The sequence below is a fragment of the Corticium candelabrum genome, chromosome 10, assembly GCF_963422355.1.
Source record: "Corticium candelabrum chromosome 10, ooCorCand1.1, whole genome shotgun sequence".
Taxonomy (NCBI): Eukaryota; Metazoa; Porifera; class Homoscleromorpha; order Homosclerophorida; family Plakinidae; genus Corticium; species Corticium candelabrum.
The window spans coordinates 3,842,071-3,870,057 of NC_085094.1; the positions used below are offsets into that span (position 1 = coordinate 3,842,071).

General features: G+C 42.8%; 4 protein-coding genes and 1 long non-coding RNA gene across 5 annotated transcripts; 4 read left to right on the forward strand and 1 right to left on the reverse strand.

Moving 5' to 3' along the window:
• Positions 1-4,895: 4,895 nt before the first annotated feature.
• On the forward strand, positions 4,896-8,316 carry LOC134185633 (phospholipid phosphatase 1-like). Its single transcript, XM_062653467.1, has 5 exons — positions 4,896-5,183; positions 6,600-6,943; positions 7,180-7,237; positions 7,795-7,971; positions 8,033-8,316. Exons 1-5 carry the CDS (start codon positions 4,914-4,916, stop codon positions 8,105-8,107), a joined length of 924 nt encoding a protein of 307 aa, XP_062509451.1. The 5' UTR covers positions 4,896-4,913; the 3' UTR covers positions 8,108-8,316.
• Positions 8,317-8,419: 103 nt separating this feature from the next.
• Positions 8,420-9,448, reverse strand: LOC134185635 (uncharacterized). Its single transcript, XR_009970810.1, has 3 exons — positions 9,350-9,448; positions 9,203-9,292; positions 8,420-8,632 (listed from the first exon to the last, which is right to left on the reverse strand). It is a non-coding gene; the product is annotated as an uncharacterized LOC134185635 (long non-coding RNA).
• LOC134185634 (iron-sulfur cluster assembly 1 homolog, mitochondrial-like) lies at positions 9,420-11,982 on the forward strand. The gene is made up of 4 exons (XM_062653468.1): positions 9,420-9,587; positions 11,276-11,329; positions 11,394-11,499; positions 11,652-11,982. The coding sequence occupies exons 1-4, from the start codon at positions 9,510-9,512 to the stop codon at positions 11,798-11,800; spliced, it is 387 nt and encodes a 128-aa protein (XP_062509452.1). The 5' UTR covers positions 9,420-9,509; the 3' UTR covers positions 11,801-11,982.
• A 708-nt stretch (positions 11,983-12,690) lies between these two features.
• On the forward strand, positions 12,691-20,877 carry LOC134186119 (uncharacterized). Its single transcript, XM_062654038.1, has 8 exons — positions 12,691-12,971; positions 13,035-13,251; positions 17,018-17,331; positions 17,387-17,536; positions 18,251-18,561; positions 18,638-19,786; positions 19,845-20,103; positions 20,163-20,877. The coding sequence occupies exons 1-8, from the start codon at positions 12,705-12,707 to the stop codon at positions 20,613-20,615; spliced, it is 3,120 nt and encodes a 1,039-aa protein (XP_062510022.1). The 5' UTR covers positions 12,691-12,704; the 3' UTR covers positions 20,616-20,877.
• A 1,327-nt stretch (positions 20,878-22,204) lies between these two features.
• Positions 22,205-27,971, forward strand: LOC134186139 (uncharacterized). The gene is made up of 8 exons (XM_062654056.1): positions 22,205-22,527; positions 22,616-22,838; positions 23,493-23,833; positions 23,899-24,048; positions 25,465-25,775; positions 25,832-26,926; positions 26,995-27,253; positions 27,312-27,971. The coding sequence occupies exons 1-8, from the start codon at positions 22,273-22,275 to the stop codon at positions 27,732-27,734; spliced, it is 3,057 nt and encodes a 1,018-aa protein (XP_062510040.1). The 5' UTR covers positions 22,205-22,272; the 3' UTR covers positions 27,735-27,971.
• Positions 27,972-27,987: the final 16 nt, after the last annotated feature.

Sequence of the window (27,987 nt, forward strand, 5' to 3'; positions counted from 1 at the left end):
ATAATAACTGGAAGTGCATGGTCGCGTCGTTACTGTAGATGTAGGAGTACGATTGGCCCAACTGCAAGTTGCACTTCATGTCTAGATTTTGTACATCACATAGAACACTACCCGATAGCGCAAATAGAACCTCTACAGCCTCATGCTGTGTCTCTCCTGTGCCGTGGGAACAGAACCCACACTGACTACAAGTGAATAACGAGACCAAATAGTAAAGGTGGACACGCACGCAGTGCTCATGGCAGGAGGGCCAAGGAAACGTACGTGTACCGTACTGCTGACACGTCCCTCCCCTCGACGGTACCGCGTCCAACTACTAAAACTACATTTACGTATGTCGTACTGTACCGACAGACTAGTCGCCAATTCAATACCAACTAACTTTACACAAGCAACGTACTGCATGATCGGGTGAATTACGTTTGTACTGTATCGTAACCTTTCTACAGAGTCTCCACTTAGCTAAGAATGCAACAACACGCAGCTAGAGATCCTCTAGTATCAGTATCGACATCAATTAGGGGTTTCCTCCTGTATCGTTGAATGATGCTCCACACTACACATAGAACAGGCGTTAGTGTACGTGCCTTGCCGCGAGGGACACGTGGCTGGTAGAGCCATACGTGGTCGCCAGGGCCGTATGGCGTGTGGTGTGTGCTCTGGTTGTACCGCGTTTGTTGATTAAAGGTGGCGATATTAAGATGGTCTGCGACGCGGTCATATAGTTCTTGTGTGCACTGTAATGTATCTGTCGGTTGGGGATGTGAAGAGAAACCGTTTCGTTCTTGTGATTGCTGTATATCTGCTTGCGGTGTGGATTGGAGATGGTCCGCCAAGGAATCTGTCATTGTGCGGGCTCCCTGTTTAAAAATGATGCGAAACGGAGACGCATTAATCGTGTCATGCTTGGCAGAGTTGTATGCCAACTGCACGTCTGGTAGTCGATCTGGCCAGTCGGTTTGAGAGTGGTGAACGACTTTTGCCAGAGTTGTTCCTATAGAACGGTTCAACCGCTCAACTGAGCCATTAGCTTGCGGGTGGTAGGCTGAAGAGACAGTGTGCCGGATCCCATACTTAGCACACAATTCGTTAAACGTCGTGCTCGTATAGCAAGCACCTTGGTCGGAATGGATGGTACGCGGGATGCCGTAGCGTCCGATCCACTCTCTCAATTGGTTGCTAACGGTGTGGGCCGACGCGGTTGCAATAGGTGTCATTTCCGCATACTTGCTGAAAGCATCTTGGAAGACTAGAAGGTAGCGGTATCCGTCTGGAGACAGTGGCAATGGCCCTTTAATATCTGTCTCCACGATATCGAACGGACGAGAAGGGCGAGGACGTTGGCAAAGCGGAGCTTTAGCTGCAGCAGTCGGATGGTTGCGTTCTCCGCAACGGTGGCACGACTGGGTATATGCAGCAACATCCTGGCGCACTGTAGGCCGCCAAAAACGTGCGAGTAGCCTGTCGAGGGTTTTGTTGGCTCCCTGGTGTCCTGCCGTAGGGTCATCGTGCGCCACTTGTAAGACTCGTGGTACAAGCGAGAGTGGTACGACTAACTGTCTCGAGTCGTGCGCCTTGCGCCAAACGATGTCTTCTTCAAGATAAAGATCATGTCGCAGAAAACTTTTCACACTAGGGGATGCGTCGGCTGACGGAAGACGACGAGACTGGAGAAGTCTGATGACTACCGCGATATCAGAGTCTGCTGTTTGGGCAGTCCGAATGTCGCCTTCCAAAAATTGTGATGACTTGTCGTGACTTGTGACGTTGGCAATTGTGTCAGTGGGTTCCTTTGCAAAGCCCAAACGGCTCAAAGCATCTACGACGCAATTCTGGGTACCTTCAACGTACTGGATGCTGAAATCATACAGCTGTAGTTCCGCAAGCCATCGGGCGCGTCTACCCCAAGGTCTCGGGTGACGGGAAAATATTGCAATGGTCTGTGGTCAGTCCGTAGCACAAACCGCCTGCCGAGCAGGTGGTGGCGAAAGTGCAGAATAGCTGAAACTATAGCGAGTAATTCGCGGTCGTATGTCGAGTAATTCCGTTCCGTTTTAGTCATAGCTCTGCTAGAAAATGCGACAGGATGTGTCCCTTCGTGTGTCTCCTGAGCGAGTTCTGCACCCAGACCAACGGTAGAGGCATCCGTTGTCAGAATGAGAGTGCCGACCGGACGAATGTGACTTAGCAACGGTGACTTCATCAATTGTAGTTTTAATGTTTCGAACGCTGTTTGGCACTCGTGCGTCCAATTGAATGCTACTCCCGCCTGTGTTAGTTTTGTGAGAGGGGTAGCTGTCGTGGCGTAGTTCCTAATAAACTTTCTGTACCATCCTGTCGCCCCGAGAATAGTTTTGACTTCGGTAGGTGTGGATGGAACGGGCAACCAGCTGATGGCGTCCAGTTTAGTGCTGGATGGTTGTATCCCCTCGGCGCTAAGTTTGTGTCCACAGAAGATGACTTCCGCCACAGCGAAACTGCATTTATGTGCTTTGATGCGGAGACCGTGGGCCAAAAGATTTTTGAACGTGGCCTCGAGGCGTTCCAGATGAGAGTCGAACGTCGCAGAAATAACACAAATGTCGTCCATATAGAGCGCCAAATGCGTTGGCGACATATGTCCGAGAACACGGGCCATCAGCCTACAAAAGGTCGCGGGCGCTCCTTTCAACCCGAACGGCATCCGAGTAAATTCCCAGAGACCGGATGAAGTACGGAAAGCGGTTTTGTCTCTGTCGGCCTCAGCGACTGGTACCTGGTGATAGCCTTGTGCAAGATCAATTGTGCTGAAGTATCGCGCGCCAGCCATGTTGTCGATAACGTCCAATACGTTGCCCGTGGGAAACGCATCGTTCTTAGTACGTGCGTTTAATTGGCGATAGTCAATGCAGAGGCGCATAGTCCCGTCCTTCTTCTTTACGGGACAAATTGGAGCCGCGTATGAGGACGTTGACGATCTGATAACACCGTTATTCCGTAACCTTTGAACTTCACTTTCGATCTCATGTCTCCACCCGCTCGGGGTGCGCCGGTATCTAGAAGCCACTGGTGTGTCATCTGTCAGCTTAATTGTGTGCTCAATGGTAGACGTTCGTCCTTCATTTCCATCGTAAGCAAACACGGTCTGATACTTACAAAGCAAATGTTGTAGTCGTCTTGATTGTTCATCTGTGAGATGATTTCCGGTCGTGATCTTGTCAACGTCTGGCGGTCCTGTGGTTGCGTTGGTAGATGTGGTTGCCTCTGTGAACTCTGCTAAGCTCTGGTTCTTGTGGATGCGTACTGTTTCTTCTGACAAGTTGAAAACCTTGACTGGGACGTGTTGTGATGGTCCCCCAATGGCAAGCGTACAGCATCCTACAAGGCCGTGGGAGGCCGGCAACCGCTCTGTTACTTCCACTACACCCGTGTATTTCTCGCCTGGACGTAGACCTGGGCAGTGAACCTTGCCCCAAACAGTGTATTCTTGGCCAGGAGCAATGTATTCATCAGTAGTAGCATACACTTTCCCGAACCTGACCAGTTGGATCTGCGAGCGTGATCGTTCAGGAGGACGAAGCCATTCACATTCGGGTATGGCATGACCATCAATGAGCAACCGTCGTGTTCTCGTGTCAATTTGTAAGTCCAGATGAGATAACGTATCGAGTCCTAGAATGCCATCCGTGATACCCGGCACAATGTAGAATTGCGCTGAAATATCTCGTGGTCCAAGACGTATCCTACAAGTAACCGTGCCTTCGCAGCGGATGCTAGACCCATCAACCATGACCGGTTGTCGGGACAATTGCCGGTTAATCTTGCCTTTAATATTGGAGGCGAGCGACGCGGGAATAAGACTAATTGCTGCCCCATGTCAACGAGAAAAGGGTGATAACTCGGCCCACCAAGTTGTAGGTGGTAGTCCTTTCAAAAAACAATCCCTCGCTATGGTATCGAGCTCATCCGCGCCAAATCCGGGATATGCCAGTTTAGCAAGGCGGCAAATATCATGTGCAAATGAAGCTGGAGACTCACCTGGACGCCAAGATCGTCTTGTAAGCTCGTGTATAGCGGTATCTCGATCTCTGTCTGCTTTGACAAACTCCTGCTTGAGCTCGTCTGCAATCACTGCTGGGTCTTTTTGGTGTTCTTCGCTCATGCGCGCATAGCACTCGAAAGCTGGTCCATGAAGGTGCGAGGCGTGTTGACTTCGATCCCACTCCGGTCACCAGTTGTAACGGTAGAAGTACTGTCAGTCATGTTCGCGCTCAAAGCCAACTCAACACCAACTTCCCGTATCACCTCGCGTGCCCTTACAATGGCTGTCCGAAAACTCGCGTATCTGCCTACGTAGCTACCAAAATTTAGTTAGTCGGCGCTGTCAGCTCTCACGATCCAGGAGAATTTCCAAAGCACCATCGATCACCAACGTGATTGTGCCTTCCACAACCTCGTAATGCTAGCGATCTTGCCGAACATGTGACAGCATTCTTTCAACGCACGCTCTAATTAAGGATCAACCCCTACGGAGTGCTAAACGATGCCTTTGACTCGGATCCGTTGTTTATTGACAATTTGTGGGTGCGTGTGGTCGAGCCTCGGCCTCCCAGACCCGTGTAGCGACGATTGAAAATCGTCCTAAGGATTGACAATCCGGGGAATGACGAAGGCGGGGAGAGACTGGCTCGAGTCTATTGAAGGAGAGGCTTATATTACAACTGTGGAAGATGACCTCAGTCTCGCAGTCTATTTGTAACTTGAAATCGATATGATATTTACTTATATGTCTATACAAACTGAATTTGAAAGAAAAGTAAGAGTAGAAAATAGGCGCGGCTTTGCAAGTAAAAATGGGCGTGGTTTGCAGTCTACTTGAGCCATGGCAGTTGGCAAACTTTGCGCCGTGTGTCTGGTCTGCGAGGCGCACCAATATGGACGACCATCCGAAAGCGTCATCTCCTTCTCAGTCATCATGTAGGGCAAACGTTGCTCGCGCTTGTCGCAGACATGGCTGCCGAGTCGTTGTAAGCTTGGCCGTACTTCTTATTCCATTTGTTGCGATCTGTGTGCTGAACTCTTCTGTTCACCCAACAACACGTGGCTTCTTCTGCAACGATGACTCTATATCGTACCCAAAGAAGCCTAACACTGTATCTGATCCTGTGCTTCTGATCATTTGTATTGGCTGCCCTCTTCTTATTGTAAGCCTTGCAAATAATTAATTAGAGTATAATATATATATATATATATATATATATATATATATATATATATATATATATATAAATTACTAATATTAATTAAGGTGAAGATTTAATAGTAATTTGTTGAATCGTTATTGTGAGTGACCGTAAAAATAGGGCTGTGTGTACTGTACTTGCATAACTTTTAATCTAGTTTTAATTAAAATTTAGATATTTTGTAAATTAATTAATTTCTTTAGTGTTTAAGGAAATTTAAATCTACGTTAATTTAAACACATTGTTATTAATAGTAACAAGTCAAAAATCAGGGCTTGTGACTATTTCATAGTTGCCCCGTCTTACTGACAACGTATTATAATTGTTGTTGTCTTGTTGCATTTAGAATGGCATCCTGTTTATTGTCTATTCATAGTCATATGTATGATGTCTGTTAGAATTTGACCATTTTGGAAATCCCAGTGTAAGATACAGACACACGCCTCATAGTCTGGGAATCATATTGAAATGAATTTACCCAATGTAATGATCATATTGTTTGCCTCGGTGTAAAAGTCCAAATTCAATAGATACTCATGATCCAGAGTATGTTGCTCGTTTATAGGCAACCAGAAATATTACATGGCTCGACACTACTCGAACATAATTTAATAAAACTATCTGCAAGATAGACGGCAATATAGCTGTTTTTCCTTGTCAAACATGATGGTCATAAGTAATCTTAGAAATGCACTTTGGCCACAAAGTTGCAGCCAGTAGCAGAGTGGAATATAACGGTCTGTCATTGGTCATTGACCGACCAACTGGTGTCTCTGACCGACCAACTGGTGTCTCTGACCGACCAACTGGTGTCTCTGACCGACCAACTGGTGTCTCTGACCGACCAACTGGTGTTTCTGACCAACCACAATATGCATGAGTGCAGAAGGACAATACTGCAATACTGTAACAGTCTATATTTTGATAGCAAATAAATACAGTAGTTAATATGATGCAACAAAAAAGAAATTGAACTAAATGTTGATGTTGATAATTAGAAGAAAGGATTATGAAATCAAATGAGAATGAATGCCTAAAATTTAAAATGTCAGGTCAACCTCTTTTGCTAGAGCACACTGTCCGATCAAAAGTTTTGCCTTATATTCCACTTGCAGTAGCGCATTTATATGATGTTTGCATCAGTGACATAAACAACTGTACAAATTACCATTGTTACTCATCAAAGGGGAGGAGCTGAGCACGTAGGAGTAACAACAGTGCACACAAAACTTTTACGAACCCACTAGATTTACCCCATTGCTGTTAATAGTGTCCGTCTATAGAATTACTATATATATTAGATTATATAGATATTCTTAATTAATTATAGTATGGCACAATGACATCCTTTGCTGCCACTCATTTTATGTTTTGTAGATAATATTGTTTTCAGTGAGTTCGATCATGACACTATTCAACTGCAACTCACATCACGATGAAAGATCCGGCAATCCAGTCATGTGCGGATTGTCTCGCCGACTAGACGTGCCATTAACTTGGAATGATCTTTTGTGTCAATGTTACTGGTTCATTTTGGGATTTGTTCTCGTTTGTTTCTTCACCGAAACTGGCAAAGTTGCGGTTGGTCGTCTCAGACCATATTTTCTTGATGCTTGTCAACCAGACTATAGCAAATTCAATTGCACTAATGAAAAAGGATTTCCTCTTTACATTCTTCATCCAGGATGCCATGGAAAAAGCGGAGACATTCATGAAGCAAGGTAAGATGAGAGCCACAGACTACTTTTGCGGCAGCTTGCTTCCCAACAATAGCAATTATTGTTATTTAAAATTCCATTTGATTTCAATTAATTGTGGTTGTTTGGTTGTGCTATATTAATCACACATAAAACAGATGTCTTGCAGGGATCGGTATTTCACATTAGATTGCCGATTTTCCAGTTGCTGTCTTGTATATTAATCAATGACATCAGTGAATCACACTTTCACGTTGCAGGTTGTCATGGCCATCTGGACACTCCTCGGTTTCAGTTTATGCAGGAGTTTTTGTTATGGTAAGTATTTAATTAAACATCGATTTAGACTTACTACACTATATAAACTGATTTGAACATTACTATTAAAGAGACAGACAAAACAGGCAGGCAAGCTGGGGAGGCCAGTAGATAGAGAGACAGGTTGCTTTAGTTATTATTAATGAAAGATTTTCCTGTCCTGTCAAATTAATGGACAGATTGTATTGTAAAAACAAGAAATTTCCGTTTTCAAGACATGAACTCAATGCCATGTTTATGCCACAACTTAGATAACTCAAGTTCTTTTTCTATAATGGACAGGTTAGTTAACTCAGACATTGGTGTGTGTGTGTGTGTGTGTGTGTGTGTGTGTGTGTGTGTGCACGCGAGCACGCGTGTGCATGCATTTTTGTGTGTGATGTTATGCATGCATCTATCTACGATAACTTTCATGGCAGACAGACAGACAAACAAACAGAAACACAAGATGATAAGCAAGCAATTCATTAAACCAATATTGATTGGTGCCCGCAATTGGCCACTTTGTTCACGATGTCAGCCTCAGTACCAAGTGTTTGTCTTTTGTTTCTAATCAGCTGTATTTGGAAGCAACATGTATTCAAAAATTTTCGTCACCACTCAAGGTCTTTCTTCAAGTAATTCCTGCAACTTTAGCATTCCTCTGCTGTCTCTCAAGAATATCCGACAATGCTCACCACTGGAGTGATGTGCTGTCTGGCACTATTCTTGGAGCATCTGTTGCTGTCACTACTGTATGATCAATATCAAGACTTACCATGACGTATTTTGAATATGTTTGCTTATTACATTCAGGTGTTTACATTGCTTTCGTTTGTTCGAAACAAGCAAAGTTCATTGACAACAGCAGAGAGAAACACACTACTGTGATGATTGATGATGCACAATATTCGGTAGCTATCGTAGATCTGTAAAGTGGCCATCATAGTGTGTAACTCGACATTCTGTTAGAGAACACTATGTTGCCAGTGTTCTATTGTGGTGTGAGTAGTGAACTGTATTTAGGATGGCTCTAATACATTGGTTTCTAAACGTAGAGCTTGGATAGAGATTTTAAATATACGGATGTTTGTCAGGTGTGTGACCTCTACAAAGTCACAATGCCTCCTTGATGATTATTTAGATAGAATCAACCCAGTAATGGCCATTAGAAACCAGCTTATTTCAGCGGTCGACCAGAGATGAGGTTCACATTATTAATAAAACTATTTAGTATACACACCAATGTCATGAACTCTTGATAGTAGTATCGTACAAGTTATAGGGTGCTTCTGACCATTATTGTTCAATTTCCATTCTTCATTTTTGTGACCTGTTGCTGACATCTTTCTTCAACTGTGCCAAGTTTTTTAACCTTTCCACATTTGTTTCATAGTATTCAGCCGCATATTCTTTCTGCAGAAGGTAACAAAATAGAATAAATAAGGAGCGAAAACCTAATGAATTTTAAAGATGCCCATTGGTATCTATTTCCATTCATATAATACTAATTTGTGATTTGGTCCATTGAAACAAGTAGGTATACTGGTGGTATAGCCTCGTTCCATACTCATATGCGTGTGACTTTGTTGTACAAGATTCCGACCTGTATTAGAGTTCCAATTCTCACGTGGGCTAAGACGTGTCATACAACATTCAGGTACTGTAGTTATCTCTACCAACAATTATTTTCAAATTGCCTTGACCATAACATTACGCAAATAATAATAATTATTGAGCTTGTTAATTAAGTTAAAACTTTCTACTAAACTTCATTAATTAACAAGGCCTTTACTAGGCCTTTCTGTGCTGTCTAATTATGTGAGTTTTCTTTCCTGCCTGCCTGTGCGTACGGCCTACTAAAACCTGTTTTTGTCCTGAATGTTCAATTGGAAATACATCCGGGAGCAACAAAGAAACCACGTACTGCACTCGTCAGTTATAGTAATTAATTAATTAACATTGATTATACATATCTGCAATTACCCTCTCTTTCTCTACTTGTCGCTGCAAGAACATGTCCGGATGAGTGGCTGTGTAGAAGACTCCAATCGGAAAAAATACATAAACTGCCATCTGACAAAGACAAGATTACTGCACTGAGGTAAGCCATAATAGCAACAACATGGTTACTCGAAATATCTCCAAAGCACTCTTACGGTGCAACATCTTGTCACCGTCGAGTCACCAATCAAAGCTCCCGGATATACGGGTTTTGACTTACTTGGACGTGATTTCGTCATAGAGAACAGTGGTGCCAGTCTTGCTCTGAAACGCAACTTGTTGCTGAAAGATGTCCAGTGCTCTTAAGGCTACTGTGAAAGCCGTAAAGAGGAAAGGCGTTATTCCTCGCCGAGCGGCCATCGTCCTGGTAACTCTAGACTAGATAGTCTGTGAAGCTATTAAATAAATAGAAGCAGTCTAGATGATTTTATACGTTAGAGTAACTCTATGTAATGAATTAACAGCAATGAAGCGGCTGTACACGTGGGCCAGCGTGTTGTCTGCGGTTCTTCTTGCCATTCGTAGGAATGTCTGGCTCATTGAAGAGAGGGATTCGTTCATTCGTATTCATTTCTTTGTGTGTCTGTTTGCCGTCTATCTTTTTGTATTTCTGACTGCCTGTCTTCTCTTGTCTTTGTGTGTTATTTATCTGTCAATGGTTGCTTACAAGTTTTCTGTCTCTGTGTTTGTCTGGTTGTCAATGTCTACGTATGGGTTGATTTTAAGGCATGTGAGCAATGATGTAACTTTGAATTAGACGCCAGAGTTATAACAGAGCCATTGAAGATAAGATCTACTACTGTGTGTCTTTCCTAGCTACTGAGCACTGATGATGACGACAACAATGATGATAGTTTCACTGTAATAAACGTTTGTTTATTTGCTTACATATGTTTTTGGTTTGTCTGTTTAACTGTCTGTCTGTCTGTCTGTCTGTCTGTTTGTGTGTCTAAAAATAAGATCTCCAAAATTTCAAAAGATGCAAATGGAAAAAGCAGCGAAACAGACTTTAGAGATAGATGGAGAAAGCAACTGTCTGTAGTTGTACAGTCTTGCAACTCTCGTGTGATTTCTTCATTGACTGTTATTGTTATGCATACGTAAAGTTAGCAATTGTTATTGGTAGAGTAAGAGTTCAAATATAACAATCTGTCTGTCTGTCTGTCTGTCCCCGGATGTTGGTAATGTTGTCTTCTACTTTGTATTGTGTGGGAAGAAGTTTGTCAGAGGGCCAAGGGAGCAAGAATTTCAAGTCGATGTGTGTGGCTTTGGCTGCTACCGTCCTAGGGAACATTGTTAACCATCGGGGCCCCCTTTCTTTGTCATTTGTGTCCACGTGTCTTCAATGTCATCTCCTTTGTCGGCGCTCTGTCTTCACTTTCCTTCTTGTGGCTTATGTCGCTGTCTGCTGTCGGTCAAGGTTGTGCACGCATCTTTTCCCGCTCTCTGAGCTTAGCGTCTGCCTTTGTCTCGCAGCTGGATGGTCTCTTGTCGTCATTTCTTTGTCCCATCATCTTCTTGTGGCTTCAACTGGCGTCTGCTGTCAGTTGGGGTTATGTACGCATCTCTCTCTTCTCTCTGAGCTCGGCGTCCGCCTTTGTCTCACAGTTGGATTGTCATTTGTCGCCTTTTCTTCGTCAACTCATTTTCTTGTATCGAAGTTTGCTGTAGATTGTTGGGTATTTGATTTTGACATTCAAGACCAAGTCCATTAGTTAATATATGACTTTATTGTTTGCAAGGACTGGTTTGCTTTTACAAATTCCTAGCCTATGTACTAGTAGAGTCTGTATGAGAATAAAGTATCTGTCTGTCTGTCTGTCTGTCTGTCTGTCAATACATGTAGACACAGCAGCAGTTATTTTCATAATTTCAAAATTTTGCTGTCATGCTTCTAGACTTTGATATTTAACTAAACCACATTGCACTTTCGCCTGTTCATTATTAGTCAATGTAGTCCATTCAGTTGCTGTTTGCTCTCCTCTGTGCCTGCTCTCTAACAATGAGTTCACATTTGAACTCGGGATTACCTGTTAATGTAACTTGTGTGAGCAGACTCAAGCTGCAGCAGGAAAGGTTTGTAGTCTACTTAGAGGACAACCCGATGCAGTAGGCAATCCTAAGTTTACTGGCAATTGTTTACAGGTTTTGACATATTCTTTTGCATCTTTAGAGTGGTTTGCGAATTGGTGTACGAGCACGTGGTTGCAATGGCCTTTCGTACACAATAGATTATGCAAACGGTAAAGGAAAATTTGATGAGGAGGTCAATCAAGATGGTAATTTCTGTGTGTGTGTGTGTGTGTGTGTGTGTGTGTGTGTGTGTGTGTGTGTGTGTGGCCAGAAAAATATACCAAACAATTCACTGTCATTAGCACTGCATTTGTATTGTCCGCGGACACATTCGTTCATGCATGGTTTTCTCTGATAGGAGCAAGAGTATTCATTGACTCTAAGGCTCAGTTGACTCTACTGGGAACAGAGATGGACTATGTGTCAAACAAACTTTCCTCTGAATTCGTATTCAACAATCCCAATGTCAAAGGAACTTGTGGCTGTGGGGAGAGTTTTACTATATAAATATGAAATCTGGACAAATTAATTATTCAATAAAACAGTATTCTATGCAGTGATCACAGGATTGTGTGTGACATGCACTATTTTTGAGTGTGTAAACTGGGATGTTCTAGTAGGCTAGTGCCAATAGAGAGACGATGGGAACTGTCTGTAGAAACTTTGACAAATGATTTACTGGTTGTTGTTACAGTGGTGTTCGGAGCGTTGGGCATAGTGCACTCAGGTATTGCATGGTGACTGAATGTCATTTCAGGTCATCACAACCTGTACCATGCACTTACAGGAAACAGTGCTTCCAGGATCTGCAGTAACTGCCAGGATTTAATTAATTGGGATTAATTAATTAATATTTGCTATCAGTGAGTGCAAACTATGAGTGGCCCCTGTCAAGTGCGGACATTCTCAGATTTGACCCCTGAAATTCAATTCTTTGACCATGCCTGGTAAAGGCACTACAAAGGTCTGGGCAGTCGAGAATATCAGCCAGCAGAATCCGGACTGATGGCCCATCATCATGCCAGTGTGACACGTTGAGTTCTATGCACACACAACACAACTAGAGCAGGCATTGCAGGCTAATTAGTCATCCTGATGCAAATGACCCTAAACATGTAAACAGAGGTGACCGTGACGGGCACTTCTCAGGGGTACTGGGGCTCAGGCACCCCCAACTTTGAGAACAGCCTCTATTTGTAAGTACACAGTATATCTTCGTAGTTCATGTACTCCGATGTCTTTTCATGCCCCATCTCCCCGACTTGCGAGTCGCTCCACCGCCCTTGCTCGACTGGAGAGCATGTGCTCGGGCCGTCAACATGGCGATGCCCCCGGTCTGTAACTACACATAGTCACGTGAGCTACGAACCGGTTTACATCGCCGAAATCTGATCACTTGCAGAGTTCAACGATGTCTAGACAGTCAACGAACGCGGACATGGTGTCACAACTGCAACTAGGAATACTGCCCGAACCCCCGTCCGAGGCCACACCATCTCTACCTATGAGTCCCGTGCATGTCGACCTCATCATGAATGCTTCAGAACTAGACGAACTGATGGACGTCTGTGACAATCTCGGTCTCAGCACTGATAACTGTGACGACATTTCCTCGATTCAGAATCAACTTCTTGAACATTTCGGGCAGACCTACCGTCTTCCTCCACCAGTGCCTGCAGTAAGCCTTTCCACAGGTCTCGCACGTTAGTAATGAGGAACATACTCTTACGACCTTGTGTAGCCGATTTCGGTAGCTCAGTCGGTGCTCAAGGACTTTGCTGTTACGAGGAAGGAATTCCTACGGCTTGTCAAGGCGACGGAAGGATTTCTTTACGACGTACACGCTCACGGATGGTTTTCTAAACTTCACATCACGGACAACCAAATGTGGTTGAAGCGTGAAGATTTTCAAAACGCTGTCGACCACTGTACCAAGCGACCAATGCTGCTAATTGCAGGTAATTCCACGCTAGTTTTGTTGGAAAATTAGATTTTCCCTTAAACTACATATGCTTGCCAGTCTTGCACGTTGTAAGAGTCTGCGTTTACGTGGCACTCTAGGGATATAAGTCCGGTTATTGTATGGCCGTGGTCGGGTACGCAATAAGTATTAGTTATTACATGGGTAGCTGGTGTCTAAGGCTTTTATTGACCGGAGGCCTCACGGGATTATCAACGAGATAATTGATGGAGCGGGAGGAGAGGTTCAATTATTGAAGTGATAAGCCCCCCCCAGGCCAAGGTGTTAATAATGCCCTAAACACCACATACTGTAAATCCAGAGAGTATAAGGGTCTTACATTTTAACGATTTTGTCCAAAATTGAAATGTTTTGGAAGTTAACGTTTTTTGTTATAATGAATCTTGATGACCAACGTTCTTTTACCAACTATTTAGTAATATCCTATTATGATAACAGTAATCACAAGACTAGAACTCTGTGTACTAATAGTACTAGTACAACCAAATGGTCACTACAGAGAAGTCCGTTGATCTGTAATTTACCTAATATTCCAATGTCTTTCCACCCTCTTCTTAACATCTGAGCTTGACTTGAAAGCCATTCCATGTTCTTGACGAGCCAGCCAAAATGAATGGGTTTGATCACAGATGTACGCAAGTCTACTTTGATGTTCTCTACTGCAAGGCCACTGTCTAGTAGTGTCTTCACTTTGTCAGCGTACCATGAAGAGAAGAGCTCCTTTAATTAAGTGATGTTTAAATGGTTCATTGGTAGCCACATCAAGTGGTTGAAGTGACCCAGTGCAACCAGCTGGAACCATCACATACCTGATGTTGTGTTCACGAAGACTCTGCAAAAACTCATCACATCTGTGAGCAGCAAAAACATCAAATATACATAGACCAGGTGCATCAGGTGAAAGACCTAGTTGTTCCTGTTGTCTTGCCATGTAAGGATCCAAAATCTTTTCTATATACTCTAGCATTGTGTCTCGATTTGACCAGTGACTCGCAGAATGAGTAATGTTCCACCCAGGGGGGAATGTTCACATGTGGGTGGCACCTTGGTGTTTTGCCAGCATAGATAACTTGAGGTGAGATAAGTTTTCCAGTCAGTGATATGGCAAGAAGAACGGTAATTTCTCTTTTATCCTCTAAGCCAATCATGTCGATTTGCTTGGATCCTTGCACCTCAAGAGTCCAGTCACTCACAGGCACCATTTTGGTACCGGTTTGATCAAAATTGAGCACCATAGACAAGGGTATGTTATAATCTTTAATAACTTTTTCTATATTATCAAGATAGATAGATTTGATATTTACAAAATCATCAGGAACCTTGCGGCTTGCACGTGTAGCTTTGCGCTTTACATACCCATGCCTGGAGAGAAAGGAGAAAGCCCATGACTTCTTCAGGTCCAGTGATCCTCCATATTGTTTCAGAAGTGACGGAGTTTTGTGATGCACAATACCCATTGCAGCAGCTAGGACTATGGAAGAACTTACAGGTGATCCACAGAGATGAAGACCTGGAATAAACTGCTTCGTTAGTTTGTCAATATCCTCTGGTAAAAGAAGAGGACGTCCTTTTTTCTTGGTAGGTAGCTCTACTTCATCCAACGTCTTTCCTTCCTTGAGCTGCTTGAGGACCTCTCGCTTGAAGTTCCTTACAGTGGCTTCAGAAAGAGCAAACTTTAAGCGCTTAGAGAAAGTGTCAACTGCGCTCTTGTTTCCTTGAATGGCAGCAAACTTTCCAATCTCAGCTTTCGTTGCTTCGTCAAAATGGTGCCGCTCGTGAGACTTTCATTTCCGTCCACATTTTGTAGATCAATGTTCTCCCTGTCCACAGCTGCTACAGAAGCTGCTGCAGCAACTTCTGTGCTGTCTACAGGCTTGAACCAATGGGTAAGCAACATTACTGGTCGTATGCAGTACGGTGCTGTTCAAAATGGCGTATGTAAAAGCACGCATGCGCAAAGTAAAATTGCTCAACGTAATTTATTATAACGATGAGAACTTGTTCGTTATGTTCGTTAACATTAAATGATCGTTATACTTTCTGGATTTACAGTAACTTGTTTGTGCTTGTAACCTTGTTGATGTAATTAATAGATGTAATAGGTGTTATGTGACTGCCCTAAGTGTGTTGTGTCCACGTGACCTGTACAAGCGCTGTAACTGGCTCATATTGCATACCCAACCACGCCCATATAATAAGAGCCAGTTACAGCGCTTGTACAGGTCACATGGAGGTAGAATACCGATAATCCACCCACTGTCATAGCAACAGACTATACCTTGGGTATATTAGAGTAAACATCAGGCTCTAATACAATACACTAAATGCCATTTAGTCTATTAGCATCTGTAGACCAACTTTCACAAGCCATTAGCTACCAAACATAACACAACACACTTAGGGCAGTCACCTAACACCTAGTACATCTACTAATTACGTCAGCAAGGTTGGTTACAAGCACAAACAGGTTATTTATTGCTTGTTGCCCATGTAGAATGTAATGCTGCAAAAGCTACTCAGGCTACAGTTCAAAACTACACAGCCACTAGCATCTACCAATCACAACCTTGTTGTTGAAAGTTGATGCAAATTCACGCCCATACAATAAATTACATATTACATGGGTATGTGGTGTTTATGGCATTGTCAACACCTAGGGGAGGGGGTTTCAGGGCTTATCACCTCAATAATTGAACCTCAATTACCTTGTTGATAAACCTGAGGCCTGGGGTCAATAAATGCCATAAACACCAGCTACCCTATAGTAACTAATACATAGCCCTGCAGTACTTTAGACTCTAGATAGTAGATCTATAGTGTGATCTCATGTTTGGATGGTAGACACACTGTATAGGGTGTAACCAGGGTTCCAGAAATGTGGTTCCTGCAATGTCAGTGCAAGACTCTACAGTCTATTGTTGGTGCCTCAGTGACCATGTATATACAGGAATGGACGACGTGGTACGTGTAATATGATCATGAAGGGCTCAGAACAACGAAAGATCTTGACACTTATGCAGTTTGGCCTCCACTATTTCCTTTAATACTGATAACGTATTTTTTCATGATTGGGAAAGGGCAAAGCCCAAAAATAGGAGATTTCAGGGCAGCGCGGAAACATGCCTGGCTAGGCTACTGGACACATGCCGTTTCTGAAAGCAATTGGAAGACCTAATGAGCCATGGAAATGCCTCACTGGAAAACTGTCTGTTTGCACACAGTACTAACACTAGCATGCCTTCCCTCCTTTTGCTTCCATCTTGCCAATGATATAGGCCGGAGAAGTTTTCAACCTAGGGGGGCCAAACATTACCGAGGCAGGAAGCGCTACAGCGCTCGCCCCGCCTCAGCGCATGCATTCATTGTCATAAAAGAGGATGCCGCCAATTATCTAAGTGTTGCAATGACGCACAGCTGCTATGTCAACTACACAACACAACACAAGCTGTTTAGCTAATTAGACACTTGGCATATGGTGTCTAAAGTGACGTCCACGTGACCTTGTATGTCATGACGTATTTGCATCCTTGTACACCTACTACGTTAGTAAGCTAGTAACTGAGGGTTAGCACTATAGTGCTTCTTCATTGTCTTTGAGAGTAATACAGTAAGGCAGGAAAATTATTGGGGATTATGGGACCTCTTGGCCCTACAGTTCCTGCACCTGAGATTGCTTGAAATTACTTGAATATAGTCAATACGAACTAATCAATAATTTTGCTTGTTCTATCTATCTCTGACAGGTAGTACTTCTGCTGGCAAGAGCACTTTGCTCAATGCATTGCTTGGAGAGCCCATCCTTCCAGTAGACTACAATGCCACTACCTCAGTGCTTTGTGAGATTGTATACGGCGAGAAAAAGGAAGCTGTCCTTCATGTGCACAATGGTCAAGAACTAACAATTGATCTCACTACAGACGAAGGCCAGAAAAACTTCGTTAAAGCTGTAGCTCCTAAAACCATGAAATGTAGTAGACGTTGGAAAGAAGAAGATATCAGTTATGACAATGTTCAGTGCACAAGGGTTACAATTTCTTGGCCTAATGAGCATCTCCGAGTAAGTGCCTTTAGAAATAGTAGACGTTGGTTTAATTAACCACTGGTGATTTTAGGATTTTACGTTGATTGACAGTCCGGGTGTAACTGAACAGGAATTGGAAGATTCAATTGCGAGGCAGATTACCCAGCAGTGTCAGCGTAGTGCTGCCTGTGGCTTTGTCTACGTCTTGGATGGTGGTCGATCAGCAGAAGAGACAGCGCAAGTAGGATCTCAAAACACATGATAATGTGTTTGTTGTTGCTGTTGCTGTTGTTTTTCTTTTTGATTTTCTTGTGTTGTGATTGTTGTTGTTTGCAGTGTAAAACCGAGTTTTATAGATTTCTTCCTCAAATTTGCTGCAGAGAAATGAAGGATCTAACCTTCATGACCACAATACGTAGAACTTGCGTTATTGCCCATAAAGTCCAAACACATGATGAAACAATAATAGGTTTTGCTCTAGATTAAATCTTTTCTGACTATATCTACAAATTAAAAGTGCCTCCAGCGGTTAGGGTTGAGCTCCTCTCTCCTTTCCCTCTCCCTCTACCTCTTCCTCTCCCTTCTTCCCTTCCTCCCCTCCCTTCCTACCTCAGTGGCGGCGAAGCTGAGGAGCTCGGGAATTTTTGCCCCCAACTCTGAGCACAAATTGTAAGCAAACAGTACGGCAGTCAGGTGACCAAAACTCTCCTAGTTCATGTATATACTCCGAGGTCCTTTGACGTCCTCCCCTCCCAAGCCCCAATTTGCGAGTCGCTGCCCCTGTCCCTCCCTTCCCTTTTCCTCTTTCCCCTCCTCTCTCTCTCTCTCTCTCTCTCTCTCTCTCTCTCTCTTCTTGTTTCAACGAGTGTATATTAGTGTTGCTCCACTGTGTTTCTATAGTTCACATAAACGCATGTTACTGATATTCCTTTTTCCTGTTGCTGCATGACTACAGGCTGGCGGTCTCCTGAAAGCATACTGGAAAGGAGTTACAGATTTCCATTTGCCTGAGTGCGCAATATTTGTTGTAAACAAGTGGGATATGGTTCCTGAAGACAGCAGAAAATCATATTTGGCTCTTGCAGCTAAAGGAATCAGAGCTCGCTGGCCAGGATTTAGAAAATGTCAATTGTTAACAATGAATGCAAAACAAGCAGCGCTGTTTCACCAACATGGGAGAATAACTCCAGACCTACAAGCCCTCTGCAACTCCATCAAGAGAATGATTCCAAAAGCTTTCCAAAACATCGTGGAAAAATCACTCAGGCATGCGTATACATTCGTGTACTCTCATTAAATAATTTCAGCGTTGATACTAATTCTGGGTTTTCACTTCAAATAGAAAACCGTACGCTTTAATGCGTTATGTCGAGCAAGTATTGGAAATGACAATCAGACAGCTGCGACTGCCCATTGACGAGCGAGAAGAAAGACAAGCTGAGCACTGGGGAGAATTGAACGCCGTGGAGGTGTCACTAGAAAGTGGACATTTGCGTGAAATGAGAAGAGAATTGGACGACAAGATGCTTAACGTTGCACAAAAGCTCTTCCAATACTTCCGGTCAGCAGAAGGCCGCACAAATATCCTCAATTGGAAGAAATCATCTCAGCTTTCTGAATCGCAGAAGTCATATTATGATGACAAAAACGTACAAGAGTTTCTGATCGACCGTATTGTTGATGCACTAATTGGATTCAAAGATTTTGAGGGTCTTCGTGATTGGGCAAATACTACGTTTGCTGCAGACGTCCTGGAGGGAGTAATCATGGTGAACAAGCTGGATCTGAATATTAGTGGTGGCCATACGTCTGGTGGAGACATCTCCACCAGAGAAGACAGCCTAGCTGTAGATGATGATGATGATGATGATGATGATGATGATGATGACAGCCTTTCTGCTACGGAAATAGCTGGGGTTATTGCCGTAGGAGTGCCGTTGGTACTGGTGGCCGTGCCCATAGCACTTGCCATTGGGGTTCTTGTCTGTCCTGTGCTTGCAGCATTTCAGTTGTTTAAGACTATCAAGGGCATGAATTTCAAATCGGCCGTAGAGAGAGCGTACGACGCGTTGATGCAAGACTTCGATTCGAGTTGTCTACCTACAATGGTCGCTCTATCGCTCGAAACTCTCTGCCCGTCTGTGAAAGTAGTCCGAAAATATATTCCCGAACAAGTCGAGAAGCTCCGCCAACAGCTCACTGCCCGTGAAGAGCAGGAAACCGGTCACATCCCTCAGTATAAAGATTTACTGCGCAGGTGCAAAGACTTAAACGGCGAGTTGTCCTACTTTATGTTACGATTAAGTAGCCACCGTTTCAACGGCAGTGATATCGAGTGGCTGCAGAAGACAGGAGAAAGAGCCAAAGAAAGTTTCCACGTTGTTCACAAGGTCACCACCGCCGAAATAAAAGAAGCCGCGCTGAAAACATTGAAGCACCCCATTACAAAGGAAACAGCCAACGATTTCAAAAAAGAGCTGGACATTTACAAGTAAGAAAACGTACAGTTATGAACGTATACCGGTAACTATCTGTGTTGTCTATGTCAGGAAATGCAGTCATCCCAACATTCTTAAGTTCTATGGATCAGTTGAGCTGGGACTAAACTCCCTCGAGTTAGGATTGCTGTACGAGTGGTGTGGTGGTGGAACCCTGGCCGATTTTATTACCGACGCCAAACGAGAATCAGCACGTAAACCACAAGGGTTTTCAACAGTCCGAGATCTTGCTCTGGGTATGGTCAGTGGGATCAAGTACCTGCACGGAAACGCCATCATTCATCGAAATCTGGAGCCCGAAAATGTTCTGGTAAGCAATCATGCATGCAACGCTATTTCCATCGCTATCGTTGAAGTTTTCTTCGACAGATAACGGACCGGAAAGAGATACGTCTTGCAGATATGGGTCTGGCCGCGTCCGTCCGAGAAGAAACGGGTACCATATGCGGAACGCCAGCCTACATGGCGCCTGAAATGATGGACGAAATACCGTACACTTGTTCGGTCGATATGTTTAGCGTTGGTATCATCCTGTGGGAAATGTGGCAGGGCCAGAGGGCGCAGTCGTGTTACACAGAGAAAGATCTCTCGATTGCGGAATTCTGGATGCAGATGCAGGAGGGAGTACTTCGTCCTGGGAATGGGAAGTTTGCTGGTGAAGAGATCTCGGATTGGTCGAGTGACGAATTAGACGTTGTCTCGAATCGAGATAGAGCTAAAGCGTGGGCAAGTCTGGCTAAAGATTGCTGGTCTTCTGTGCCTGCAGTTCGTCCATCAGCAGATGACGCATACGCCATGCTGACTGCTTTTCGTCTGGACTAACAGACTGGCTGCGTGAAATGCTCACGCGAGTCGTTCGTACTAGAATAATTGCAGACGTGGTGTAGACATGGCATAGTAGAAGGAAGTATGGGCGATTGCATGAACGTGATTACTTGCTATTTGCTTTGTATAAGTTAATCAATTAATCTTTTGCAACCTGCTTTGTAAGCCCACATGCTGTAAATTCTTATGTAGTGTTTTTGTATTTTGGACATTTTTGGTGCAATTCTTGCCATCATGTGGCATATCAAGAGATACTTGCGCAATTAGATAGTAATTTTAGCCTGACACCATCCCTTGCTTGCCAAAGACTAAAGTTAGCATGTATTTTACTACCAGAAATACTAGGTCCCTTGGTGTAATTACCCTCTTGGAGAGTTCGGTGCAAGGGGACTACACCCCATACACATACATACGCAAACGAAAGCACGTGACCAATTCTTCGTTCGTGATTGGCTGCTTCCTCGCTTTTGAGTAGAAATATTCAGACCACTTATCAGTCTACGGAAACAGCCCGCGCGTTATATTTCAAACAAGACCCGGATTATCTGCATCTCGTTGTGTTACAATGTCCCGTATTCGGGTGCTTGATAGGTCAACGACTTTACTGATAATCTGTGTAGCCACCAGAGCTTTTTCTTCTCCAGTGTCGCAACGTGTAGTGAAAAGAAGGTATAGAGCCTAGATTCAACGATAGGTAGGATGCAACAGATAGGATGCAACAGAGGACGAGTTTTTGTAACAGAGGGATGGAAGCTAGTGGACGCGCTTTGATGCTGTCACAGCCATGGCGCGCCTCACTTCGTAAATTTCGTCCCAGGAAACGAGATAACCAGCTACCCTGCATCGATCAGCATAGGATGCAGTGTATCCTAGTCGATTGTTAACAGCAGTTTGCGTTGGTCTCGTGATTTCTTTTGGGTGATGAAACGGGCGGAAATGGGTGATCTTGAAATGCACAGTGTGCGGTAAGTACGAAGTACGAGCGCTCTTGTATGAATCTTCAGGCCTTCATGTGTGCGTTGATTGTTTTGGAGGCTATTGATTGTCGTTTAGGGTACAAGCAAGACGATTTTTGTCTCGATGGTTTTGCGCCTTGCTGGTTGAGGGCCAACTTTTGAACCTCCTGTGCATTAAGCTCCATAGAAGGCAATTCGTTTCCCTCGTGCTGTTGCATTGATGTTTTCTTTTCACTTTGTAAGAGCAGCACCAAACCGTTGCTTGTGAGTGTGTCTATCGGTTGCATGAAATACGAGCTCTTGTAACACAGCAGGCGGGGCTGATGGTACAAATGCTAGATTCATACCCGTACTTATTGTTGCGTGTATTTCAGTCAGTAAACGTTGTACAAGCACTCTGGCAAGTTGTACAACGTTGTACAAGCACATTTACTCTATTTTACCTGTATCTGAACGTTCTTACTTCGGGAAGAGAACGTCGAACACCTAAAGGGGTCCTTGTCGTGAAATCTTGCCATAGCAATGCAAGTAACCCAGCGTGAGCATTCACATTCGATAACAGCTATAAAGTCAAGACAACCGATCGTTTTCGCTGATGTAGTGCGCTTTGGCATTATCCGGGTACTTTCCTACGTGATTGTTCCTCGCAAGACCGCTTGAGTACACAATACGGTGTTTCTTTCCAATAGTTGCTTGCAATGTCTCAGCAACTGCGAGCTCAAAAACCCAAAAGCTCTTCACCAACCTCTTTGCCGAGGATGAGGGTTAGCTCACTCAAAGTCAGTCCTGTAGCGGTTGAAAACGTTATGGATTCTCAAGACATCAAGACATTACTGAAGTGGTGTGAAACCTTGGACGTCAATACTGACAATTGCGACGGCATAGACCAGTATCAAGAACGACTTCTTCAACACATCAAAGAGTCATACCGTGTTCCCCTACCTGCGTCTGCGGTAAGTTAGTACGTTAGTAATTGTCAGTGATATAGATATTCTATTAGAACCGTTCTTCAGTAACAAAGATTGCTTTCGTTGTCTGTAGCCCATTGAGATTGCTCCCTCTAATTCTGTACTCGAAAAGTTTTCAGCTACGAAAGACGAGTTCCTAGAGCTAAGCAGACAAACGGAAAAGTTTTTCTATAATCTCGAAGTTCTCGAGCGGTTTCACAATCTCAAGCTTACAGAAGACCCAGTTTGGTTGCAGAAAAAACATTATGAAGCTGATAGAAAGCGTTGTAGCAAAAAGCCAATGGTGCTAGTCTCAGGTATAGAATCTGATGCGCATGCTGCATGTCAACGTAAAAGAATTATTGAGCAGACCTTCATTAGCTTTGCCAGCTTTATATTGTACAATAAATAAATGTACAAGACGTAATCGGTTGTACTCTGGAGTGCACGAACAAGGCAAAACCATAATTGCGTGATGTGGTGTCTGTCTGTCTGTCTGTCTGTCTGTCTGTCTGTCTTTCTGTCTGTCTGTCTGTCTGTCTGTCTGTCTGTCTATCTCAAACTTGAAAATGACTAAAACCGACTATGCCATTTAGATCACGGACAAAGAGTCCTAATTAACTACTGCAAACTACAACTAAACTGTATGTAATTAACCAGTGCACACTATTGTCTGTATGCCTGTCTGTCTGTCTGAGGTGAATTTGTATACTTTTGAAGATTTGCTTGTTGTATCTTTAAAGTTTAAACCAATAAAACAATCTGTCTGTCTATCTGTTGTCTGTCAGTCTATCTGTCTGTATAAATAATATATAAATAATATATAAATAATATATAAATAATATATAAATAATATATAAATAATATATAAATAATATAATATATAAATAATATATAAATTGTCTGTCTGACACCTAAAATGCAAAATTGAATAACGCAACATTGCTGTTTGTTTCTGCATACCTACACAGGTAGTACTTCTTCTGGCAAAAGTACTCTTCTTAATGCTCTGCTTGGAGAATGCATCCTTCCAACAGACTACAATGCTGCTACCTCCGTACTATGTATAATTCAATATGGTGAGAAAACAGAAGCCATCATTCATTATCAAGAACACAAAGAAAGGGTCGATCTCACCACTATGGAAGGGCGGCAAAAACTCGCCACAACTATAGGCCGTACACAAGAAAAAGTCAACAGTGACCAACAGCAAACAACATCACGTTGCAGTGAAAAAGTATGGGCAAGCAACCAAGATAAAAATGAACAATGTTCACGAGTTACAATATACTGGCCCAGTCAGTTTCTGCGGGTAAAGTTTTGTTTGAGCAATTTGTAGAAGTATTTTAGCTTTTGTCATACGAGGTACTCTTCTAGTGTTTTAAATTGATTGACAGTCCCGGAGTTACAGAAGACGAACCAGAAAGCTGTGTTTCAAGACAGATTACTGAACTGTGTCAAAGATGCAGTGCCTGTGGTTTCATCTACGTATTGAATGGGAGTTTACCTGCACAAGAAGCAGCACAGGTAGTGAAACATTGATACACTGTCACATATACTTACACGCTTGTACTCCTATCTTGCATTTTTTATTTAAAGAAGATGTTAATGCTTTCTCATCGTGACAATTGGTAACTGATGCAATCGATCTGTCATGGATCATTGCTACTTGCACCAAAATATCATGGTCCTCAAGTTTTTAGGGGCTGATCAATCACACTGCAAAGCCACGCCCCATTTTTACTTTATTACTTCCACAGCATGACATCCACCATTGCCAAGAAAGTGTGATGGGCATACCAATGCACTGCACCAGTCACAACATTTTCCATACTGGCACTATACAGAAATGCTGATGTGTTTCATCAAACAAATCGTCATCAACACACCTCACTAAGATTAAGCTGACTGTTTGTTAACCTGAGGGAAACATGGCGCTTCTACTTGACAAGCCTACAAAGTTTGTGACGACTAAAGCCTCCCCCAGCCCCCACACTATGCCAGTGCTACTGGTAAGATTGACACTGTAAAACCATAGATAAAATTCAACAAGAAAAATTCTAACTGCCTTGTGCATGAGATGAGGCACTAAAAGTTCTGTTTATTTCACAGTAAATCATTTAGTTACTGATGAGGATAATCTATGTTCAAAGATGTAACATGCCATTGCGAGTGCGTGCATACGTGTGCATGCACACACACGCGCGCGCACACACACACACACACACACACACACACACACACACACACACACACACATGCATGTGCATGCACCTTGTCATGCTACTACTACCACAACTGCCACCTAGCTCCGCCATTAATTGCCCCACCACAACTTTTCTACACTCTTCACAAACCACATGCCTGTCATGGACGCGCACACACTGGCACCAGCGTACAAGCATAAACACAGATGCGTCCATTATTAAAAACTATATACTATATGTTCCCATTATAGTCATGCCAATATAATGAAAGTAACACCAAGTTTCTGAATACTGTGGCAACTACAGTTTCAGTTGGCAATAAAGTTACACTTCTGCGGTTCAAACATTGAAATAATTAGAGTTTTCAACAATGCTGTAGTTGGGATGGCTTGTGCTATAATTTTAAATATATACATCTACCTAAAGGTAAGATTAAAACATAAAAAAATACACCAAAACTCAAAGAAGATAGTATTAAAAATATCGAAATTGGTAAATGAAGTAAATAAGAAAACAGGGAAAAAGAAATTATTCTTTTAACTGCCCAATTTGTAATTAAATTTGAAAATGTCATTCACAGTCATTTATTACTGAGTAATAACAGTAATGCACATTGGCATGCGAGATAATAGTGAACCTACCAAAGTAAGTAACAAGTGTGCATGTTTGCATGTAAGCACGCGCGTTGAGCTGTGCTTTGTCTTTCTGCATGACCGCAATCATGTTGTTTCCATAGGTTGGTGGTTTACTGGCAGCATATCTAAAAGGTGAAAGCAATTTTCTTCTGCTTGAGTCAGCAATATTCGTTATAAACAAGTGGGACATTGTTCCTGAAGAAAAGAAAGAGATCTACTTTAATCTTGTAGCTGATGGGATCAAGAAACGCTGGCCAGGATTTCAAAGACATCAATTGCTAACAATGAACTCAAAACAAGCTGTACTGTTTCAGCAGTTTGGCAGAATAAATCCTGATTTGAAAGATCTCTGCTGTTTGATTGACAGAATGGTTCCAAGTGCTTTAGAAAAGAGAACAAACAAATCACTAAAGCATGTCATAAACATATGAAGAATATTTTTGGTATACTAATTCTAAATTTCTTTAGAAAACTGTGTGATGTTATGCACAATGCTGGGAATTCAGTTGAAGCAACACTGAGACAGTTGCAATTGCCAATTGAAGACAGAAAAGTATGGCAAAGTCAAATTCAAGAAGAAATACAGAAACTCATTTTGTCATTGGAAAGTGCAAAATCAAAACTGAACAGTAAATTGACGGCAAAGATACTTGAATTCCTACCCGATGTCCATTGTCATCTCCAGTCAGATGAGGGCCACAAACAAGTCTTGAAATGGAACAAATCGTCTTTAAAAGCTAACGAGAAAGAATCTTATGATGCTAAAGACCTAGAAAAGTTCCTAAACCAGCGAATTAGTCAAGTCATATGCGAGTTTAATGGCTTTGAAGAGTTGTGCAAATGGGCAAATACAATCTTTGTTGATGATGCCAAGGACCAACTAAAATCGCTAAACATGTTGGACTTGGACGTGACAGGAGGAAGTACACCAGTCAGTGGCACGACCATTACAGAAAGTTCCATAAGAGCTAAAGGCAGCTATTTTGGTTCTTTCAAAAAAGCTAAGATGTCACCTGTTTTAATACCTATCTTAATGGCTGTAGGCATCATTGCCTTTCCTATATATTACGGAGCAATTAAGCTGGTGGAGTTTGGAAAGGAAGCTACGTTTCGGGCAATGTTGGAAAAACCATTCAACAGGTTTTTGCAAGATAATATAACACCTGACTTTTCTCAGTTGCGTGAGATCGTCTCATCATTGCTAGAACCTCCCTGCCCGTCTGTGAAAGTTGTCTTCAAAGAAATTCCTCAAAGATTAAGCCAACTCCACCAGCAGTTGATTGCCCAAAACGAGCAAGAGGTAACTAATATCCCTAAATATAGAGAGCTGTTGCGGGAATGTTTAACAAAGCAGGGTGAGTTGTCAAGGTTGAGCCTACAATTGGATACTCACAAATTTACCAAGGAAGATCTCTTATCACAAGAGGAAACAGCTAGAGGAAAAACTAGTGTAGTCTACAAAGTCAGTGTTAACGGAATAGGAAGAGCTGCACTAAAAGTGGCAATTAAGCCCATTACACCACAAACAGCTTTTGATTGGAAGAAAGAAATTGACATTTGCAGGTATCAAACAGTCATGCAGTAGAGTTCGTAAATCAATATAATATGTATGATTGGCTTTTGTTTGACAGAAACTGCAGCCATAGCAACATAGTGAAGTTCTATGGATCAGTACAGATATCAGAAAACCCTCTCAAGGTGGGATTGCTATATGAATGGTGCAGGAGAACTCTGGTAGATGTAATAGCAAACGAGAAACTTGAACCACCACATTGTACACTAACTGGCTTTAAAGAGACTCGATTTCTTGCACTTGGTATTCTGAATGGAATCAGATATCTACACCAAAATGCCATCATTCACCGAGATTTAAAGCCTGAAAATATCCTGGTAAGCAATTCAATTACTGCAAATGAAATAATCGTTACTGTAATTGGTTCTCCATTAGCTAACAAAAGTTGGAGAAGTACGAATTGCAGACATGGGTTTGGCCAAGTTGTTTGACCACGTAAATGGCACTATGTGTGGAACACCAACGTACATAGCTCCTGAACTAGCTAGTGGAAAGCCGTACACCTGGTCAGTCGATATATTCAGCATTGGAATCATTCTGTGGGAAATGTGGAACAAACGAAGAGCACATGTATACAACGTCATTAAGGATATGTCAAAGCCAGGATTCTCTGAGCATCGTCCAGATAATGGACGCTTTGTTGGAGAAGACACGTCACATCCATCTGGAATCGAGTCTTATCAACATAGAGCTAAAAATTGGGCACGTGTGGTTAGAGCTTGCTGGGCATCTGATCCCAAAGTTCGTCCATCGGCAGATAAAACACATGCATATATAAAAGCTATTGGTGCTGATTAGTGACTGGCAATTAATGATACAAATGTGGTGCCTTGTCTACTACTACAGTAGTATGTAAGTATCTACTTGTGTTTTCTGTCAGCTTGTATATTGTAAAGATGTACTTAAGTAGTACTGTTCAGTACATCAAATTGCACACCATATTACCTCGCACTTTACTGCATGCCATTATAGCCAAACACTGGAATGGCAATCAGAAAATTTCAGCCATGCAAAAACCAAAGGTGCCGTTCTAAGGAAATTGTTATCAATG

What these genes read in the sequence shown, in the direction of transcription:
- LOC134185634 (XM_062653468.1), top strand. Translation starts at nt 9,510, where the DNA reads ATGTCCAGTGCTCTTAAGGCTACTGTGAAAGCCGTAAAGAGGAAAGGC. An exon ending in TTAGAGGACAACCCGATGCA is followed by an intron (nt 11,330 to 11,393) that starts GTAGGCAATCCT and finishes TTGCATCTTTAG; the next exon opens with AGTGGTTTGCGAATTGGTGT. An exon ending in TGAGGAGGTCAATCAAGATG is followed by an intron (nt 11,500 to 11,651) that starts GTAATTTCTGTG and finishes TTTCTCTGATAG; the next exon opens with GAGCAAGAGTATTCATTGAC.
- LOC134186119 (XM_062654038.1), top strand. Translation starts at nt 12,705, where the DNA reads ATGTCTAGACAGTCAACGAACGCGGACATGGTGTCACAACTGCAACTA. An exon ending in ACCAATGCTGCTAATTGCAG is followed by an intron (nt 13,252 to 17,017) that starts GTAATTCCACGC and finishes TATCTCTGACAG; the next exon opens with GTAGTACTTCTGCTGGCAAG. An exon ending in AAAGAGCTGGACATTTACAA is followed by an intron (nt 19,787 to 19,844) that starts GTAAGAAAACGT and finishes TGTCTATGTCAG; the next exon opens with GAAATGCAGTCATCCCAACA.
- LOC134186139 (XM_062654056.1), top strand. Translation starts at nt 22,273, where the DNA reads ATGTCTCAGCAACTGCGAGCTCAAAAACCCAAAAGCTCTTCACCAACC. An exon ending in CTGCACAAGAAGCAGCACAG is followed by an intron (nt 24,049 to 25,464) that starts GTAGTGAAACAT and finishes TTGTTTCCATAG; the next exon opens with GTTGGTGGTTTACTGGCAGC. An exon ending in AAAGAAATTGACATTTGCAG is followed by an intron (nt 26,927 to 26,994) that starts GTATCAAACAGT and finishes TTTGTTTGACAG; the next exon opens with AAACTGCAGCCATAGCAACA.
- LOC134185633 (XM_062653467.1), top strand. Translation starts at nt 4,914, where the DNA reads ATGGACGACCATCCGAAAGCGTCATCTCCTTCTCAGTCATCATGTAGG. An exon ending in ATGCAGGAGTTTTTGTTATG is followed by an intron (nt 7,238 to 7,794) that starts GTAAGTATTTAA and finishes GTTTCTAATCAG; the next exon opens with CTGTATTTGGAAGCAACATG. An exon ending in CATCTGTTGCTGTCACTACT is followed by an intron (nt 7,972 to 8,032) that starts GTATGATCAATA and finishes TATTACATTCAG; the next exon opens with GTGTTTACATTGCTTTCGTT.